Source organism: Pseudophryne corroboree, chromosome 6, assembly GCF_028390025.1.
Source record: "Pseudophryne corroboree isolate aPseCor3 chromosome 6, aPseCor3.hap2, whole genome shotgun sequence".
Taxonomy (NCBI): Eukaryota; Metazoa; Chordata; class Amphibia; order Anura; family Myobatrachidae; genus Pseudophryne; species Pseudophryne corroboree.
In genome coordinates, this window is record NC_086449.1 from 350,808,748 (window position 1) to 350,829,058 (window position 20,311).

A 20,311-nucleotide genomic window follows, 5' to 3' on the forward strand; every position below is an offset into this window, starting at 1 on the left:
TAAAACAAAAGGGGGTTGGTCAGACCCCAAGCCACAAACACAATACAAAAGAAAATTGAAGCGCTGATTAGTCATATATGAGAGAAGAAGGTCACATGAGAAATCACATATTTATTTAAATAATAAAAGAGAGTAAAAAATGTTAAAAAACACAATGTGAAAAAAATTGGAGAACACAAATGGGTGTTAGATCTCGAAACAGCTGTGCCCCTCTCAGTCTCAGTGGGAATTTAATGAGTAGAGTTCAAACCTGTTCCAAAAGACAGTCCCCTATTAATAGAGTCTGGGTTTCCCGTTAGTAATCCATCGTGTAAATATTTACCACCAGCAGTTGTCCAAGGCGTTTAAGCGGTTGGCATCCGCAGGAGCTTGTCCCTTGTATGGCTGTGTAAAGGTTCCACGGTGGAAAGATGTCCTTCTAACGGGGTCCGCAAATGGAGGCAATGGTGGGGACCTGGTCCAGGTAGAAATTCCTCAGGAGATTGAATTGTAGACAGTGGCGAACCTTTACACAGCCATACAAGGGACAAGCTCCTGCGGATGCCAACCGCTTAAACGCCTTGGACAACTGCTGGTGGTAAATATTTACACGATGGATTACTAACGGGAAACCCAGAGTCTATTAATAGGGGACTGTCTTTTGGAACAGGTTTGAACTCTACTCATTAATTCCCACTGAGACGAAAGGGGCACAGCTGTTTCAAGATCTAACACCCATTTGTGTTCTCCAATTTTTTTCACATTGTGTTTTTTAACATTTTTTACTCTCTTTTATTATTTAAATAAATATGTGATTTCTTATGTGACCTTCTTCTCTCATATATGACCAATCAGCGCTTCAATTTTCTTTTGTATTCTGACAGTACATGAGTCTACAGAACATTTTCCCCCAGGGACCCTGCAAGCCAGTCACTTTCTCTGGCTTCCCTGCACATCTTAGAGTGGTACGAGATCTACAAGGTCTGAGAAAATATCTTACAGCATTGTCATGTGACATAGCATCTGAGCAGATTTAACGTAGTGTAAATACGTTATTTTCTTTATACAGTATAATCATCTTATTAATTCACAGGCTTTGATATTTTGTTTAATAAATAGTGTTTGACTGCCAAATGGGTACTTTACATCCTGTAAACCCATATTGACGATTTCATCACAGATCGGTATATGTACTATGATTTACTAATTGTGCTACATCATTTTGAGAGTTTTTACATGATGTTACTCTTTCATCCCTTAATAATTATGCTGCTACATTATCCTACACCAGAGATTTTCAACCTTTTACAACTCGCGGCACACTGAACAAGATTTAAATATTGCCAAGGCACACTCAAATATAATGGTGATGCGTGGTGCAGTTGCGTGTCCTAGGATGTCATGTTGCAGCTTCTCCCATAGGTAACACCTGAGCCACATCTGAGAAAGCCAGAAGAGCCCAATAATGCCCGGGCCCAAAATTAAAACTGGCTCTGCAACCACAAAACCCACCAGTATTGATCGTTCCAGGGCTTCAGTAGCGGCAAAACACTAGACGGGCCTGGCCCTGCTTCTATTGAGGCACACCTGGAGACTGCTCAGGGCACAGTGGTTGAAAAACACTGTCCTACACTCTTTGATGGTGATTCAGTTACAGGCGATTTGCTACACATCATGTTCTAGCACATCAGGGTCCACCAACATCATTGATTTTGCCTTGCACCCATAGAGATGTGCAGGGAAATCATTGATGTTTTTGGTTACTGGATAGAAACATACATAGAAACATAGAATTTGACGGCAGATAAGAACCACTTGGCCCATCTAGTCTGCCCCTTTTTTTTGATCCTTTAGGTAATCTCAACCCTTTTTGAACCTTAATTCTTTGTAAGGATATTTATATGCCTATCCCAAGCATGTTTAAATTGCTCTACAGTCTTAGCCTCTACCACCTCTGATGGGAGACTATTCCACTTATCCACTACCCTTTCTGTGAAGTAATTTTTTCTTAAATTTCCCCTGAACCTCCCCAGCCCCCTCCAGTTTCAGTGTATGTCCTCTGATATGTGCACAGTCACAATGCTCAGCGGCACATCATCTGTAATGGAATTGATCCCTTTATGTATAACTACAACTGTTTGCTTTCGCTGTTTACAGAGCAGTGGAAATAAGTAGACTTGATTACCTGTCACTTTGTCAGTCCCATTGATATGCTTGACAGTCAGTTGTATAAAACTTTGTGGCGTTCCATCATGTTAGCCCATTGATTCCACTGTCAATCAGGAGACACTAGTTTGATTAGGCCGCTGTTGTGTAGGTAGGTTTACTGCAAAAACTGACTGCTCTGTAGCATCCCATTTACAAAAATGTTGAACCACATTATAATGACAGAGTAAAATAAGAGTAATACTTTATAGATAGTAGGACAACTCCTTTTATTGTTTTGTCTTTTACGTAAACACCTTATACTTTCATTGCAGAAGTTTATTGACATTACATCCCAGCTGAATTGTAACTTTCATTTTAACTTGGGACGGTTTTAACAGGTGCATACACTGTGGGGTAGTGTTTATGTCTCTGGGGTTGCTGAAGGTTCACATCCAGGACAAACACTGCGAAGTTTTCCACAAGTGCTCCTTCTGCCCCATGGCCTTCAAGAGCACAGAAAGTACAACTGCTCACATCACAGCGCAGCACCCCACCGCAAGCCACAAGAATGCACAGTAAGTGGCTCCTATATCCCATGGCTGTATGAATAGATTTTGAATGCAGGCAGAATATTGTTGGGTTTATGTGCAGACAGTACTATACGTGCATATACGTTTCCTAGATCACTGTGTGTGTCTGATGCAGACTACTTGTAGAGAAAGCTTTGTAGCAGTGTCGCCAGTATGATTGTGGCAAATAAGCAGCCACAGACTGGTATTAAAACTTAGGTTTATGGGAACATCCGCATGTATAATGTATTGTTGGGTTCCGATCATTAATTGCCTTTTGTCTTGTCTTTCTTGTTTTAAAGACTCATTCACTTATTTGCTCCTGGAATTTCTGTTTTGCAGGATAATCTACAAGTGTTCGTGTGAGACTGTTTTCAATAAGAAAAGACTTTTACACCAGCATTTCTACCAGAATACAAACACTCTACTAGTGAGTGTCTTCAAGTGTCCAGAGTGCCAGCTGGCGTACATGCAGAAACAGCTACTAGTGCAGCATCTCAAGGTAAAATGTGTCAATTCTCACTTGCTAATTAGCACATCAGTGGTATTGTAATGTCAAAATTCAGTTCATCGTAGTTGTATCACACTGAACAGTTTTCCCACATGATTCATTGGAAAATGTTCTTCCATGGAAATATATAATTAATAACCCAGCACGTACAGTGTATTCACTGTTGTCATGCAACCGTTTGTAACGTTTTGTGTCTGCGCATGTTTACACCTCAGAATTACGAGAAAATTCTAAATATCTAGAGTACTAATTGTTGGCATCAGAAAGTCCTTTTGAAAGTTTGCTCATTAAATTTAAATGGGAAATGACCACTGCAGAATCACCAGTGTGATACTCTTACCCTGCTTTTGTACATTATACTGGATATAGCCTATCCTTATTTACCTTTTTTGACTTTCACTAAACCAAACCTATCTTGAATACTAAAAGACAAATATGTAACTATTCCGGGCGCATCCTGATAGCCCCAAGTACAAACCCAATACATGTCACCAAACTTGATAATGAACAATACAAGACCGAAATAAACTGGGTTAGTAAGTCTTGCGCCGCTCTTGTTTCAATCTTTATATTGACTCTGAAGAGTTCACGAGGTCTTCTTTATGAAGCCTTTTATGTGTTGCTGAATCCTCAGATGTTTTTGTCTAAAAATAAAAAACATCAATTAAAATAGTCTGAATATACACAATATTCTCAAGCGTATGTATCCCAGATTGTATAAATTTCCTTTTCACCCACTTATATGTATAGTGAAAACCAGGATGCTCACTTCTGTGCTTACATGCAGTAAGTAGAATGAACTCCCATAAAGGTATCTTTCAAATCATGGGTCTTCAACCTGCGGCCCTCCAGCTGCTGTGAAACTACACATCCCAGTATGTCCTGCCGCAGTTTTGCTATTAAGGTATGCTAAAACTGAGGCAGGGCATGCTGGGATGTGTAGTTTCACAGCAGCTGGAGGGCCGCAGGTTGAAGACCCATGTTTTAAATAGTCCCTCTTTGTTGAAACCACCTCAGTGAATAGCTGTGACAGTATTTGCTTAACTTGTGCTTACATAAAACCTGCATTTTACATTCATATCACGGTTTCTTTACCACTTTCGATATGCAAAATAACCAAAAAAACCTCTTGTGGTGCAGTATAAAAACATTTAATTCTAACACACATGAACATAAAATATAGGGAGAGTGGCTCTGTACCAGATATAGTTCTTAAACAGTCCAAAAGTATACCAGTAAAGCAGATAGAACCCAGGTCTCTTCTATTGCTGGCACTATCATGGATGTGCTGATGAAGGTGGCTGCTTACTCTCCAATCACTCCACCAACATGTTTCAACACCATGGGGTGTCTTTCTCAAGACCTTGAGACAGACTCCCCATGGGGTTGAAACATGTTGCAGGTCCCGAATGAAGGTTTGCCGGTGCTGTGGGGAGGTAAGCCGTGGGGGTTAGGAGGTTAGGTTTAAGCACCCCTGGGGGTGTGTTAGAGTTAGGCGTGTTGGGGAGGGAGGGTTAGGTTTAAGCACCACTGGGGAGGGTTAGGGTTAAACTGCGGAGGGGAAAAGGTTAGGTTTAGGTTGCGCAAAGGGAGCATTAGAGTTAAGAGGGCATTGGGGGAAGGTAAGTATACTAGCCCCTGTTGGGATTCTCACCATTGGGATGCCGCGGTCGGTCTTCTGAACGCTGGCATTCTGACCGCCGGCATATCATACCCAACCTGGCTTGTAGTAAAAATTAAAACCTATTTATCAGCTTATAAGATTCCAGGCTTAGAGAGAGTTGGAACACTAAAAATGTGGTGTAGAGCCTAACTGTTTGTTGATGGATGGCTCCCAAGATTTTCATGGAGGTTTAGTTGAGAAACCAGTTAGCTGAATATGTAGATGTTGGGGACAGGTACTTTCAATAGAAAAATTCCTACAATTGCAAAATCTAGAAACGTGTTAGAAATGCAAACCATAAAATATTTTAACTAGCTGACTGCCATATAATGTAACTTTAGTATACTGTACTTCTGTTTAAAGCGTCCTTTCCATTTTTGTAGGTCATCCCTTTTTATTTTACGATTGTATGGTACAGCGTCAACTATTCATGTTCAATGTTTCTCTTACGTCCTAGAGGATGCTGGGGTCCACATTAGTACCATGGGTAAAGACGGGTCCACTAGGAGCCATTGGCACTTTAAGAGTTTGAGAGTTTTGGCTGGCTCCTTCGTCTATGCCCCTCCTACCAGACTCAGTTTAGAAAATGTGCCCGGAGGAGCCGGTCACAGCTAGGGGAGCTCTACAGAGCTTCTTTAGTTTAAGTTCATTTTAGAGTTCATTATTCCTGAGGGGATCGAACGTTCCCCGCCACAGGGGATCGCTCACCCCAGCAGCATGCCGCCACCCCCTTACAGAGCCAGAAGATCAATGGCGAGTCAGTCACCGACCCCCTAGCAAGCGGGGAGCCGGTGTGAAGATGGCGGCAACAGGGTATGGTGCGGAGTACTAACTGCGCTCCGGGGCTCAGCGGTACATAGTGCAACGCTGTGAGGGGCGCCCTGAGCCAGCGCCTACACCCTACACTGACCTCTTAAGCCTGTCAAGGTCCCGGGATCGCTGCCAGCATGAATCCTCAGGCCAATATAATCTCATGAAGAGCGGGAAGACGGCGCCATTAAGGGGGCGGAGCTTCTCAGAGCGGACCCAGCAGCGTTCTGCGCCATTTTCCTGCCTGCAGAAACGCTGTCAGTGAAGTGCAGTCCCTCCAGAGCAACTCCAGCTATCTCTCACGGTAGAAGGGGGGGCTGTGTAGAGACTGTGTAACCTATTAAGGTGCAATCAGCGCTGGTTGGGGTCTCCCTATACCTTGAAAGCGCTGTGTGTTGGTTGGCTCCAATCTCTGTGTCTCTCTTGCCATTCTTGTTGGTGAAACTCTGTCTAGCCTCCCCTGTGTGTGTGGGGAGTGTTTGGGGTCTCCATTTAGCTATGTCCGGGGACTCTGTGTCATATGGTGCAGAGGATATGTCCTCTCAGGATGATCTCATTCCATGTAATCAGGATTGCACTGTTTTAGCGCAGATACCAGCAAGGGAGCCTGAATGGTTATCCTCTACTAGGGTTGCACAGAATGAATCTGCAACTCGGGTTTTACAGAACTCTATGGCAGTTTGGTCCGGTTCTGTTACCTCAGGACCCCCCTCTGTAGGTTCCCACAAACGTGCTCTTGCCCAGATTATGTAAGGTGACACGGATACCGATTCTGACACGGCAGACAGTGATGGGGATGTGCTCAGGGGGGCCGCATCTCTTGCTAAAGGGGTGCAGTTAATGATAGAGGCTATTAGGGATGTGTTGAATATTGCTGATACAACACCTGAGCAGGTTGAGGAGGCTTACTTCACTGACAATAAGAAAGCCTCGCTAACCTTCCCTGCATCCAAAGAATTAAATGCTATTTTTGAAAAAGCATGGGAAAACCCGGAGAAAAAATTCCAAATCCCTAAAAGGGTTCTAGTTGCCTTCCCCTTTCCTGAGGAGGATAGAATGGGAAAACTCACCCATAGTGGACGGGAAGCGTCTGTATCCAGACTCTCGAAAAAGGTGGTTTTACCGGTTCCAGGATCAACCGCCTTAAAGGAGCCGGGTTATCGCAAAGTTGATACTAAGCTCAAATCCATATACACGTCTTCAGGGGCGATACTACGTCCTACTATTGCTTGTGCATGGATTTCCAAAGCTATAGTAAAGTGGTCAGGCACATTACTTGAGGATTTGGATACGATGGATAAAAGTGATGTTGAATTGTTTTTACTTAACATTCAGGATTCTGCAGGATTTATGGTGGAATCCATGAAAGACCTGGGTTCAGCGGCTGCAGGAATGTCTTCCATGTCTGTTTCAGCTCGTCGAGGACTGTGGCTGCGCCAGTAGTCTGCCGACGTGGAATCCAGGAGAGGTGTGGAGACCCTACCCTACACAGGTCAGGCTCTCTTTGGGGAAGCGTTGGATGCGTGGATCTCCACGGCTACAGCGGGTAAGTCACCTTTTCTTCCCTTAGCTGCACCTGCTACGAAGAAACCTTTTTCTTCAGCTGCATCACAGTCCTTTCGAGTTGCTAAAACCAGAAAGGCCAAACCGTCCAACACCTTCTTTAGAGGAGGTCGACCAAAATCCAAGAAACCTGCTGCTGCGGGTTCCCAGGAACAGAAACCCACTTCAGGTACGCTAAAGTCCTCAGCATGATGGTGGACCGCACGGCCTAGAGGTAGGACCAGTGGGGGCGAGACTCAGACATTTCAGTCACGTCTGGGTGTCTTCCGGCCTGGATCCCTGGGTACAAGATATTGTGTCCCAGGGGTACCGGCTGGAATTTCAAGATATCCCTCCTCACCGGTTCTTCAAATCAGGCTTGCCGGCAGACAGGGCTATCCTACAGGGGGCCATTCAGAAGTTGGTGGAGGCACAGGTTATTGTACCAGTTCCTACACAGATGCGAAACAAGGGTTACTATTCAAACCGTTTCGTGGTACCGAAACCGGATGGTTCGGTCAGGCCCATTCTGAACTTAAAATCACTGAACCCCTTTCTGAGGGAATTCAAATTCAAAATGGAGTCTCTATGGGCGGTGATATCCGGTCTGGAGGAGGGGGAATTCCTGGATATCAAGGATACGTACCTTTACATTCCAATTTGGCTGCCGCATCAAGCTTATCTACGTTTCGCACTGTTGGACTGTGACTATTAGTTCCAGGCCCTGCCATTCGGGCTCTCCACAGCACCGAGGGTATTTACCAAGGTGATAGCGGAAATGATGGTTCTCCGCAGACAGGGGGTGAACATAATTCCATATCTGGACGATTTGCTAATAAAGGCATCGTCCAAGGAGAAGCTGTTACAGTCCATTCTTCTCACGACCCACCTGCTCAGGGAACACGGTTGTATCCTGAATCTTCCAAAATCACATTTGGAACCAACCAGGATGTTGTCCTTTCCGGGAATGATCCTCGACACGGAAGTGCAGAGGGTGTTTCTTCCAGAGGAAAAAGCGTTGGTGATACAAACAATGGTCCGGGATGTCCTGAAGCCAGCCCGGGTGTCTGTTCATCAGTGCATTCGCCTTCTGGGAAAGTTGGTGGCCTCTTACGAGGCTCTACAGTATGGGAGGTTTCATGCTCGGTCCTTCCAACTGGATCTCCTGGACAAGTGGTCGGGATCTCACCTACATATGCACCAGAGAATACGTCTGTCGCCAAAGGCCAGGATTTCACTCCTCTGTCGGCTGCAATTACTTCACCTTCTGGAGGGCCGCAGGTTCGGGATTCAGGACTGGATCCTTATAACCATGGGTGCAAGTCTCCGGGGCTGGAGCGCCGTCACTCAAGGGGAAACCTTCCAAGGAAGGTGGTCAAGTCTGGAAGCCGGCCTGCCGATAAACATTCTGGAACTAAGAGCTGTCTACAACGGTCTCCTCCAAGTGGCCCATCTTCTGAGAAAAAGGGCCATTCAAGTGCGGTTGGACAATGTAACGACAGTGGCTTACATAAACCAGGGCGGAACGAAGAGTAGAGCTGCAATGTCAGAGGTCACAAGAATCATCCTCTGGGCAGAAAAACACGCGTTGGCGCTGTCAGCAATCTTCATTCCGGTAGTAGACAACTGGGAAGCAGACTTCCTCAGCAGACACGATCTCCATCCAGGGGAGTGGGGTCTCCATCCGGAGGTGTTCAAGGAGGTAACAGATCTTTGGGGTGTACCTCAAATAGACATGATGGCATCTCGTCTCAACAAGAAGCTTCGGCGATATTGTTCCAGGTCGAGGGACCCACAAGCAGTGGCGGTGGACGCCCTAGTGACTCCGTGGGTGTTCCAGTCGGTGTACGTGTTTTCACCACTTCCACTCATTCCAAGAGTGCTAAAGCTCCAGACTGGCTAAGAAGGTCTTTGGACGCGGATTTTCTGGATCTACTGCTAGAAGAGCCGAGGCCTCTTCCGGAGGACCTGCTGCAGCAGGGGTCGTTCGCCTATCAAGACTTACCACGGCTACGTTTGACGGCATGGAGGTTGAACGCCAGATACTAGCTCGGAAGGGCATTCTGAACAAGGTTATTCCTACCCTGATACAGGCTAGGAAAGGAGTAACGTCTAAACATTACCATTGTATTTGGAAAAAATATGTATCTTGGTGTGAGTCCAAGAAGTTTCCTACGGTGGAGTTTCAACTGGGACATTTTCTCCTCTTCCTGCAAGCAGGTGTGGATATGGGCCTGAGGCTTGGATCCATAAAGGTCCAAATTTCGGCCCTATCCATTTTCTTCCAGAAACAGTTGGCTGCCCTCCCTGAGGTTCAGACTTTTTTGAAGGGAGTTCTGCACATCCAACCTCCCTTTGTACCGCCTACGGCACCCTGGGATCTTAACGTGGTGTTGCAGTTCCTCCAGTCGCACTGGTTTGAACCTCTACAGGAGGTTGAGGTCAAGTTTCTCACTTGAAAGGCTGTCACTTTGTTGGCCTTAGCTTCTGCTAAACGTGTGTCGGAGTTGGGGGCTTTGTCCTGTAAAAGCCCATATTTGATCTTCCATGAAGATAGAGCTGAGCTTCGGACACGTCAGCAGATCCTTCCGAAGGTTGTGTCGGCATTTCATATCAACCAACCTATTGTGGTGCCAGTTGCGACTCACTCCTCAATTTCGTCAAAGTCCTTGGATGTTGTAAGGGCTCTAAAAGCTATGTGAGGAGGACTGCTCTTCACAGAAAATCGGACTCTGTTTGTCCTGTATGATCCCAAGAAAATTGGGTGTCCTGCTTCTAAGCAGACGATCTATCTCGCTGGATCAGGGTCACTAACCAGCATGCGTATTCTGCGGCAGCCTTGCCGTGTCCTACGTCTGTTAAGGCCCACTCTACTCGTAAGGTGGGTTCTTCCTGGGCGGCTGCCCGGGGTGTCTCGGCTTTGCAACTCTGACGATCAGCTACTTGGTCTGGGTCGAACACGTTCGCAAAGTTCTACAAGTTTGATACTTTGGCCTCTAAGGACCTTAAGTTTGGTTGATTGGTTCTGCAGGAGCCTCCGCGCTCTCCCTCCTGTTCTGGGAGCTTTGGTACATCCCCATGGAACTAATGTGGACCCCAGCATCCTCTAGGACGTAAGAGAAAATAGGATTTTAATTACCTACCAGTAAATCCTTTTCTCGTAGTCTGTAGAGGATGCTGGGCGCCCGCCCAGCGCTTCGTTTTCCTGCAGTGGTTATCTGGTTCAGTACAACTTTGTTTTAGTTGAGTACTGCATTGTTACTTGGTAAGTAAAGTTTCAGCCATTGCTGTGTTTCAAGCTGGTTGGCTTGATTTGCCTTGTATGTGTGAGCTGTTGTGAATCTTGCCACTATCTGTGTAAAATCCTTCTCTCGAAGATGTCCGTCTCCTCGGGCACAGTTTCTAGACTGGTAGGAGGGGCATAGAGGGAGGAGCCAGCCCACACTCTCAAACTCTTAAAGTGCCAATGGCTCCTAGTGGACCCGTCTATACCCATGGTACTAATGTAGACCCCAGCATCCTCTACGGACTACGAGAAAAGGATTTACCGGTAGGTAATTAAAATCCTATTTTAAGCATCTCCTATTCTAAGGAATCCACATCCAAGGGGAAAGAGTACAAGGCCCCCAACCTAGGATGTCCACTGTTAGGTATTGAGCAAATGCCAGGCTCAATTTTCTGTGAAAAAAATCTTACTGGGATTCTTGTTCTACTGTTCCATGTAGCACATTTAAGGAATGAGCACCCCTGGCAGATCCTAAGCCATAATTGGTCCAGTGCCTTGTGCAGTCCATCTTTATTATCCATTGGGGACACGTGAAATCTGTTTTGGGTAGTTCCCTTTCAGTCCAGTATGGCCAATTGGAGTTAGATTAAGAGCTTGCAGAAAGGTTGTCCTCCTTCCCTAGCGATAAGGCTAAACTCTTGTGGAATGTTTCAGACAAGTCAGTGAAGGCCCTTCAAGAGGAAGGTGAAATCAGAGAAAACAACCCAGACAGTCTTTCCCTGTGACCATTTCATAGGGGAGTTGCTTATCTCTCAAAATGCAAATGTAGCACCTTCATTAACTTTAAAAATGTGACCTTAAACCAAATGCAAAGTACCCTTGAAAAACTACTTACAATTTCATGAAGCCGATGTATTGAAATGAGCTGGTTTAAGCTTGCTGCAGTGGGTATTATTTAGTAGTATCAATTCTCACACATTATTTATTTTATGTGGCTTGTGTTTGTAGAGTGTCCATGGCCTTCCTAAATCCACTGAAGATTCCTCCGGCCCTCCGAAAAAGCCAGAGACTGCTGTGGAGAAAAATGAAGACTCTTCAGCATCAAAACCCTCTGGAAAGAGTGAGGGAACGTCTTCGTCCAGCAAGAAAGACAGTGGATCTTCAGAGTCGCAGCACAAGCAGAAGCTGGCAGGCTGGACATGTGGAGAGTGCTCAGAGTGGATTCTAGACAGAGAGACCTATGTCTTCCACATGAAGAAAAGTCATGGAAGGGTAAGTTTGAGTTGGACTTAATCGTAGTAGCAAATGTCCATCTGTTGCCCCACAAGTTGGTTATCGCAGTGCAATGAAATACCAATTGGCTTCTTCTACTAAGCCAAAGAGCTTGGTTACTGTAATAAGGCATACACAATAGCGTCTAAAATTATATTCTGGATATATTGCAATTTGCTGATTTTGTTTTTGCATTGAGCATTAAGATAAGCTGCTTTACTGTCATGTGAGCTTTGCACAATAGTCTGAGTACCATTCGTCTCTAACTATAGCTATGAAATTGGTGACCTTTACATACTCCTTATGCTGAGTCCCACCTTCTTCCCAAGACAGAAATCCACAAAACCTGACCCCTCAGTGGTGCTTGGGGATATTGGTTGGAAACCCTGACGTGTGTGTTTGTTTCAGCCCAATATTATGTATACGCAAACTAATTATTTAAAGATGGCTATTTTTGGTCCATATTTTCTAAACCGGAAAGAGATGGGAGCTGTATGTGTTGTCAATGCCTTTGTTTTACGTGCAGAATTTCTTTTGTTGTAGTATTGCGCTGTCCTTGATGTTAGTTACATTGATGCATTAAAGCAGGGCTGGCCAAACCGGTCCTCGAGATCTACCAACAGTTCATGTTTTCCAGGCCTCCTGGAGATCTGTAGAATTGTCAGTTAGGAATGAATGCAGCACATCTTAATTAGTAATTACTACACCTGTGCATCAGCTAGGAGGTCTGGAAAATGTGAACAGTTGGTAGGTTTCGAGGACTGGTTTGGCCAGCTCTGCATTAAAGGATGTATTCCGTAGTCTCATGCTTAAATTGTATGGCCTTAAATTGATTTATTATCGTTTATTAGAGTGCACACATTAAGCAGTATTTACAGAGAATATTTGGGCTCTCATATCAGTCATTTGTTTTAAATAGCAGCAGATAGCACATGTCAACACATAGAAAAAGCAATTCAAATGCATAAGTACAACCAGTAGAGAGTAGACTTTTGTGTTGGTCCAATTTTGAATAAGGTAAAGAAAGCAGAGCGGGACAAAGGAAGAAAGGAGGAAAAAAAAGAGGAGAGCTGTGACAGACCAATAAGGGGTGAAGGGAGAAGAGAGAGGGATTGACCTCCATTGGAAAATAGAGAGTGAGTGTTAAAGTGGGAGGTCCATAGGCCCAAATGTATTAAGCCTTAAAAAGTGATAAAGTGGAGCACTCAGAGTGATAAAGTACCAGCCAACCAGTCACCTAACTGCTGTGTTACAGGATGTGTTTGAAAAATGACTGTTAGGAGATGGTTGGCTGGTACTTTATCACTTTTTATCCGTCTCCACTTTATCACTTTTTAAGTATTAATGCAGTTGGGCCATGGTTCCCAGAGCTTGATAAAAGATCCTGAATATTTGTGTTTTATACTAGTGATGTATTCCATTTTATAATTGTACCATATATGATTAATAACTATTATTTTTTGTCACTAGCCAATTAAGCTACCAGTTTTTGAAATGAGGGCTAAAAACAGCACACCTAGTGGAAACCCATACAAACATGGGAATAATATTCAAACTCCACACAGATTGTGCCCTGCTTGAAATCATACCCATTACCTCCAGTGATCGCGTGGAGCGAACAAACAAGTGGGTTCCAGGGACCTCTACTTTAAAAAATTGGGGTTCTTCTCCACTTTTTCTGGGTCCCAACACAATTTATGCTTGTGAGCTCTCCCTATGTCCACCCGACATGCCCTACACAGATTGAGATTGAAATGCTGGCGGTCAAAATACCGACCGCGGCATCCCGATGTTGAGAATCCCGACAGGTAGAATGTAAGTATACCTACCTTGCCACAATGGCCCTCTAACCCTCCCTTCCAGCAGCCTAAACCTAACTCCCCCCCGCCTGAACCTCTCCAAGGGTGCCTAAACCGAACCCCCCCTCCCCCACGACTTAACCCTTCCCCCACAGCTTAAACCTAACCTTTCCCTGCAGCTTACCTATCAGATGGTCCAGGCTTGCTCACTGTAACAGAGTCCACGTCACGATAACTGCGCAACTGTTGTCTTCTAGCTACTCCCAGTCTGCGTAGCAGTGGCCTCGGCGACAGTGGTATCCCTGGGACACAATCAGCACCCAGTGTCTGCATATCCATGGTAGGGGACAGGGCCTTCTAGCAGTGTGTGGAACAATTGGGATGGGGAGACAGAGTCTGAGGATTCCTATTTGTGCAGAGCAACACAGTGTGTCCTATGGGACCTGCTCATTTTCCCACACCAGGTCCCTCACTTTCTGTAGCGTATATTTTGAGATCACGGACATAGGTAGCTGCATGAATGATATTATTCAAAGGGATGTAGTTATCATTCTGGCAGCCGCGATCCTGGCGTTGGTATGCTGACCGCCGGGATCCCGGCTGCTGGTCATACATACCCAACGTGATAAAAAAAACAAAACAGAACAATAAATTACTAAATACACATTATTAAATATTACATTTCTCTAACGTCCTAGTGGATGCTGGGAACTCCGTAAGGACCATGGGGAATAGCGGGCTCCGAAGGAGGCTGGGCACTCTAGAAAGATCTTAGACTACCTGGTGTGCACTGGCTCCTCCCACTATGACCCTCCTCCAAGCCTCAGTTAGATTTCGTGCCCGGCCGAGGTTGGATGCACACTAGGGGCTCTCCTGAGCTCTTAGAAAGTTATAGTCTTAGAATTTGTTATTTTCAGTGAGACCTGCTGGCAACAGGCTCACTGCAGCGAGGGACTAAGGGGAGAAGAAGCGAACTCGCCTGCTTGCAGCCGGATTGGGCTTCTTAGGCTACTGGACACCATTAGCTCCAGAGGGATCGACCGCAGGCCCAGCCTTGATGTTCGGTCCCGGAGCCGCGCCGCCGTCCCCCTTACAGAGCCAGAAGCAAGAAGATGGTCCGGAAAATCGGCGGCATGAAGACTCTGTCTTCACCAAGGTAGCGCACAGCACTGCAGCTGTGCGCCATTGCTCCTCTCACACACTTCACACTCCGGTCACTGAGGGTGCAGGGCGCTGGGGGGGGCGCCCTGAGGCAGCAATAAAAACACCTTGGCTGGCTAAAATACCTCAATATATGGCCCCAGGGGCTATATATGAGGTAAATACCCCTGCCAGAATTCCATAAAAAACGGGAGAATAGGCCGCGAAAAAGGGGCGGAGCCTATCTCCTCAGCACACTGGCGCCATTTTTCCCTCACAGCTCGGCTGGAAGGAAGCTTCCTGGCTCTTCCCTGCAATTCTACAGTACAGTAAGAGGGAAAAGAGAGGGGGGGCATTAAAATTGGCACTGTATACAGTATATTATATAAAAAGCAGCTATTAGGGACATAACTCAGTTAGTCCCTGTATATATATAGCGCTCTGGTGTGTGCTGGCATACTCTTACTCTGTCCCCCCAAAGGGCTTTTGTGGGTCCTGTCCTCGTTTAGAGCATTCCCTGTGTGTCTGCGGTGTGTCGGTACGGCTGTGTCGACATGTTGAATGAGGAGGCTTATATGGTGACAGAACAGAGGCCGATATATGTGATGTCGCCCCCTGTGGGGCCGACACCAGAGTGGATGGATAGGTGAAAGGTATTAACCGACAGTGTCAACTCCTTATATAAAAGGGTGGATGACGTAACAGCTGTGGGACAGCCGGCTTCGCAGCCCGCGCCTGCCCAGGCGTCTCAAAGGCCATCAGGGGCTCAAAAACGCCCGCTCTCTCAGATGGCAGACACAGATGTCGACACGGAGTCTGACTCCAGTGTCGACAAGGTGGAGACATATACACAATCCACTAGGAACATCCGTGACGTGATCCCGGCAATAAAAAATGTGTTATACATTTCTGACTTTAACCCAAGCACCTCTAAAAATGGGTTTTAAGTTTGGGGAGAAAAAACAGGCAGTGTTTTGTTCCCCCATCAGATGAATAAATGAAGTGTGTGAAAGCGTGGGTTCCCCCGTTAAGAAACTGGTAATTTATAAAAAGTTACTGATGGCGTACCCTTTCCCGCCAGGTGGATAAGTTACGCTGGGAGATATCCCCTAGGGTGGATAAGGCGCTCACACGTTTGTCAAAAAAGGTGGCACTGCCGTCTTAGGATACGGCCACTTTAATAGGTGCCTGTTGATAAAAAACAGGAGGCTATCCTGAAGTCTGTATTTACACACTCAGGTACTAGACTGAGACCTGCAGATAGTGCTGCTGCAGCGTGGTCGGTGACCCTGTCAAACAGGGATACTAGTTGGCAAACATAAAAACATATTAAAGACGTCGTCTTATATATGGGGGATGCACAGAGGGATATTTTGCCGGCTGGCATCCAAAATAAATGTAATGTCCATTCTGTCAGGAGGGTATTAGAGACCTGTCACTGGACAGGTGATGCTGACTTAAAAAGCGCATAGAGAGCCTTATAAGGGTGAGGAATTATTTGGGGATGGTCTCTGGGACCTCGTATCCACAGCAACTGCTGGGAAGAAATTATTTTACCTCCGGTTTCCTCACAGACAAAGGTACAGTCCTTTCGGCTTCAGAAAAGCAAGCGGGTCAAATGGCGCTTCCTTTCTGTACAGAGACAAGGGGGAAAAAGCTGCACCAGTCAGCCTGTTCCCAGAATCAAGATTCTTCCCCCGCCTCCTGTGAGGCCACACCATGACGCGGGTGCTCCACAGGTGTAGCTAGGTACGGTGGGGGGCCGTCTAAAAAATTTTCAGCAATTAGTGGGCTCGCTCACAGGTGGATCCCTGTTTCTTTCAAGTAGTATTTCAGGGGTACAAGCTGGAATTCGAGATGTCTCCCCCCAGCCGTTTCCTAAAATATGCCTTGCTGACAACTCCCTCAGGCAGGGAGGCTGTGCTAGAGGCAATTAATAAGCGGTATTCCCAGCAGGTAATACTCAAGGTGCCCCTACTTCAACAAGGACGGGGTTACTATTCCACACGGGTTGGGGTACCGAAACCGCATGGTTCGGTGTGACCCATTTTATATTTAAAATCCTTGAACACAAAAATTCAAGTTCAAGATGGAATCGCTCAGGGCGGTTATTCCAAGCCTGGACGAGGGGGATTACATGGTATCCTGGGACATCAAGGATGCTTACCTGCATGTCCCCATTTACCATCCTCGCCAGGAGTACCTCAGATTTGTGGTACAGGATTACCATTACCAAGTCCAGACACTGCCGTTTGGACTGTACATGGCACCGAGGGTGTTTTATCAAGGTAATGGCCGAGATGTTGATACTCCTTCAAAAAAAGGGAGTTGTAATTATCCCGTACTTGGACAATCTCGTTATAAGGGCGAGGTCCAAGGAGCAGTTGGTAGTCGGGGTAGCACTATTTTGGAAAGTGCTAAACAGTCCAAAGTCACAGCTTGTTCCTATGACACGTCTACTGTTCCTGGGGATGGTTCTGGACATAAACCAGAAATAGTGTTTCTCCCGGAGGAGAAAGCCAAGGAGTTGTCATCTCTAGTCAGAGACCTCCTGAAGCCAAAATAGGTAGCAGTGCATCATTGCACGCGAGTCCTGGGAAAAATGGTAGCTTCCTACGAAGCAATCCCATTAGGCAGGTTCCATACAAGAACTTTTCAGAGGGACCTGTTGGACAAGTGGTCCGGATCGCATCTTCCGATGCATAGGCTGATAACCCTGTCTCCAAGGACCAGGGTATCTCTACTGTGGTGGCTGCAGAGTGCCCATCTTCAAGAGGGCCGCAGTTTCGGCATACAGGACTAGGTCCTAGTGACCATGGATTCCAGCCTTTGAGGCTGGGAGGCAGTCACACAGGGAAGAAATTTCCAGGGACTTTGGTCAAGTCAGGTTATTTCCCTACACATAAATATTCTGGACCTGAGGGCCATTTACAATGCCCTGAGGCCGGCAAGGCCTCTGCTTCAAAACCAGCCGGTACTGATCCAATCAGACAACATCACGGCAGTCGCCCATGTAAACCAACAGGGCGGCACAAGAAGCAGGATGGCGATGGCAGAAGCCACAAGGATTCTCCGATAGGCGGAAAATCATGTGTTAGCACTGTCAGCAGTGTTCATTCCCGGAGTGGACAACTGGGAAGCAGATCTTCTCAACAGACACGACCTCCACCCGGGAGAATGGGGACTTCCTCCAGAAGTCTTCCAATAGGATTGTACACCATTGGGAAAGGCCACAGGTGGACATGATGGCGTCCCGCCTCAACAAAAAGCTATAAAAGATATTGCACCGGGTCAAGGGACCCTCAGGCGATAGCTATGGACGCTCTGGTAACACTGTGGGTGTACCAGTCGGTTTATGTGTTCTCCCCTCTGCCTCTCATACCAAAGGTACTGAGAATAATAAGAAGGCGAGGAGTAAGAACGATACTCGTGGATGGCCAAGAAGAGCTTGGTACCCAGAACTTCAAGAATTTATATCAGAGGACCCATGGCCTCTGCCACTCAGACAGGACCTGCGGCAGCAGGGGCCCTGTCTGTTCCAAGACTTACCGCGGCTGCGTTTGTTGGCATGGCGGTTGAACGCCGGATCCTGAAGGAAAAGGGCATTCCGGAGGAAGTCATTCCTACGCTTACTAAAGCCAGGAAAGAGGTTACAGCAACTCATTATCACCGCATATGGCGAAAATATGTTGCATGGTGTGAGGCCGAAAGGGCCCCAACAGAGGAATTTCAACTAGGTCGATTTCTGCATTTCCTGCAAGCAGGAGTGACTATGGGCCTTAAATTGGGTTCCATTAAGGTACAGATCTCGGCTCTGTCGTTTTTCTTTCAAAAAGAACTAGCTTCAGTACCTGAAGTTCAGACATTTATAAAAGGAGTGCTGCAGAGTCAGCCCCCGTTTGTGCCTCCTGTGGCACCTTGGGATCTCAACGTGGTGTTGAGTTTCTTAAAATCACATTGGTTTGAACCACTAAAAACCGTGGATCTGAAATATCTCACGTGGAAGGTGGTTATGTTATTGGCCTTGGCTTCTGCCAGGCGAGTATCAAAGTTGGCGGCTTTGTCTTGTAAAAGCCCTTATTTGATTTTCCATATGGAAAGGGCAGAATTGAGGACTCGTCCCCAGTTTCTCCCAAAGGTGGTGTCAGCGTTTCACCTGAACCAGCCTATTGTGGTGCCTAGGCTACTAGGGACTTGGAGGACTCCAAGTTGCTAGACGTTGTCAGGGCACTGAAAATATATGTTTCCAGAACGGCTAGAGTCAGAAAATCTGACTCGCTGTTTATCCTATATGCACCTAACAAGCTGGGTGCTCCTGCTTCTAAGCAGACTATTGCTCGTTGGATTTGTAGTACAATTCAGCTTGCACATACTGTGGCAGGCCTGCCACAGCCAAAATCTGTCAATGCCCATTCCACAAGGAAGGTGGGCTCATCTTGGGCGGCTGCCCGAGGGGTCTCGGCTTTACAACTTTGCCGAGCAGCTACTTGGTCAGGGGCAAACACGTTTGCAAAATTCTACAAATTTGATACCCTGGCTGAGGAGGACCTGGAGTTCTCTCATTCAGTGCTGCAGAGTCATCCGCACTCTCCCGCCCGTTTGGGAGCTTTGGTATAATCCCCATGGTCCTTACGGAGTTCCCAGCATCCACTAGGACGTCAGAGAAAATAAGAATTTACTCACCGGTAATTCTATTTCTCGTAGTCCGTAGTGGATGCTGGGCGCCCATCCCAAGTGCGGTTTATCTGCAATACTTGTACATAGTTATTGTTAACTAAATCGGGTTATTGTTGAGCCATCTGTTGAGAAGCTCTATTGTTTCATACTGTTAACTGTGTTTCATATCACGAGTTGTACGGTGTGATTGGTGTGGCTGGTATGAGTCTTACCCGGGATTCAAAATCCTTCCTTATTGTGTACGCTCGTCCGGGCACAGTACCTAACTGAGGCTTGGAGGAGGGTCATAGTGGGAGGAGCCAGTGCACACCAGGTAGTCTAAGATCTTTCTAGAGTGCCCAGCCTCCTTCGGAGCCCGCTATTCCCCATGGTCCTTACGGAGTTCCCAGCATCCACTACGGACTACGAGAAATAGAATTACCGGTGAGTAAATTCTTATTTTTATATATGTAATGGAGTTATGGTGCTACAATGACAGGGGCCACGGGCCACAGACTGGATTTAGACACTACAAAAGTGTGGGGGGGGAGTGAGAGGGTGACAGTGCTGCTGGGCTGTGTAGCATACAGGACACTCGGCACAGCCACTGGGATTCGAGTGATGTTGCCTGTAATTTATTTGCTGAGTGATCAACTTCAGTGACACTCTCTGTGCTGTCTGCCTTTGCTGGTAAATGCACTCAGCACATGACTTACAGCCAACTCTGAGGTATGCCTCTCAATGTATCCCTTTCTGGCCTCCCTAAAGCGGTATGATCAGCCTCCCCAGCCGCCACCGCAAGTCCAGGCACCTGCTACTCCGCCGCTCTTCTTCTCCCCCCCCACAGCATACTGTATATGCAGTCACTCCTGGCGCTCACCTCCAGGCTGCAGCACATATGCCATCACACCCTGCCCCGTAGCACATACAGACAGTGTAGCACACAGGGCCCGGCCTCTTCATGCTCTGTCCGTCCCCCGTGAAGCCGCTTCATGT

At 46.5% G+C, this 20,311-nt stretch overlaps 1 protein-coding gene across 3 annotated transcripts in view; it reads left to right on the forward strand.

Moving 5' to 3' along the window:
• The window catches only part of ZNF592 (zinc finger protein 592), a 106,754-nt gene that overhangs the window by 44,266 nt on the left and 42,177 nt on the right, over positions 1 to 20,311 (forward strand). For all 3 annotated transcript variants that reach the window (XM_063926572.1, XM_063926571.1, XM_063926570.1), the window contains 3 exons: positions 2,526 to 2,702; positions 3,039 to 3,198; positions 11,457 to 11,720. In XM_063926572.1, coding sequence (XP_063782642.1) covers positions 2,526 to 2,702; positions 3,039 to 3,198; positions 11,457 to 11,720 — 601 coding nt within the window. The remainder of the gene's footprint in view (positions 1 to 2,525; positions 2,703 to 3,038; positions 3,199 to 11,456; positions 11,721 to 20,311) is intronic.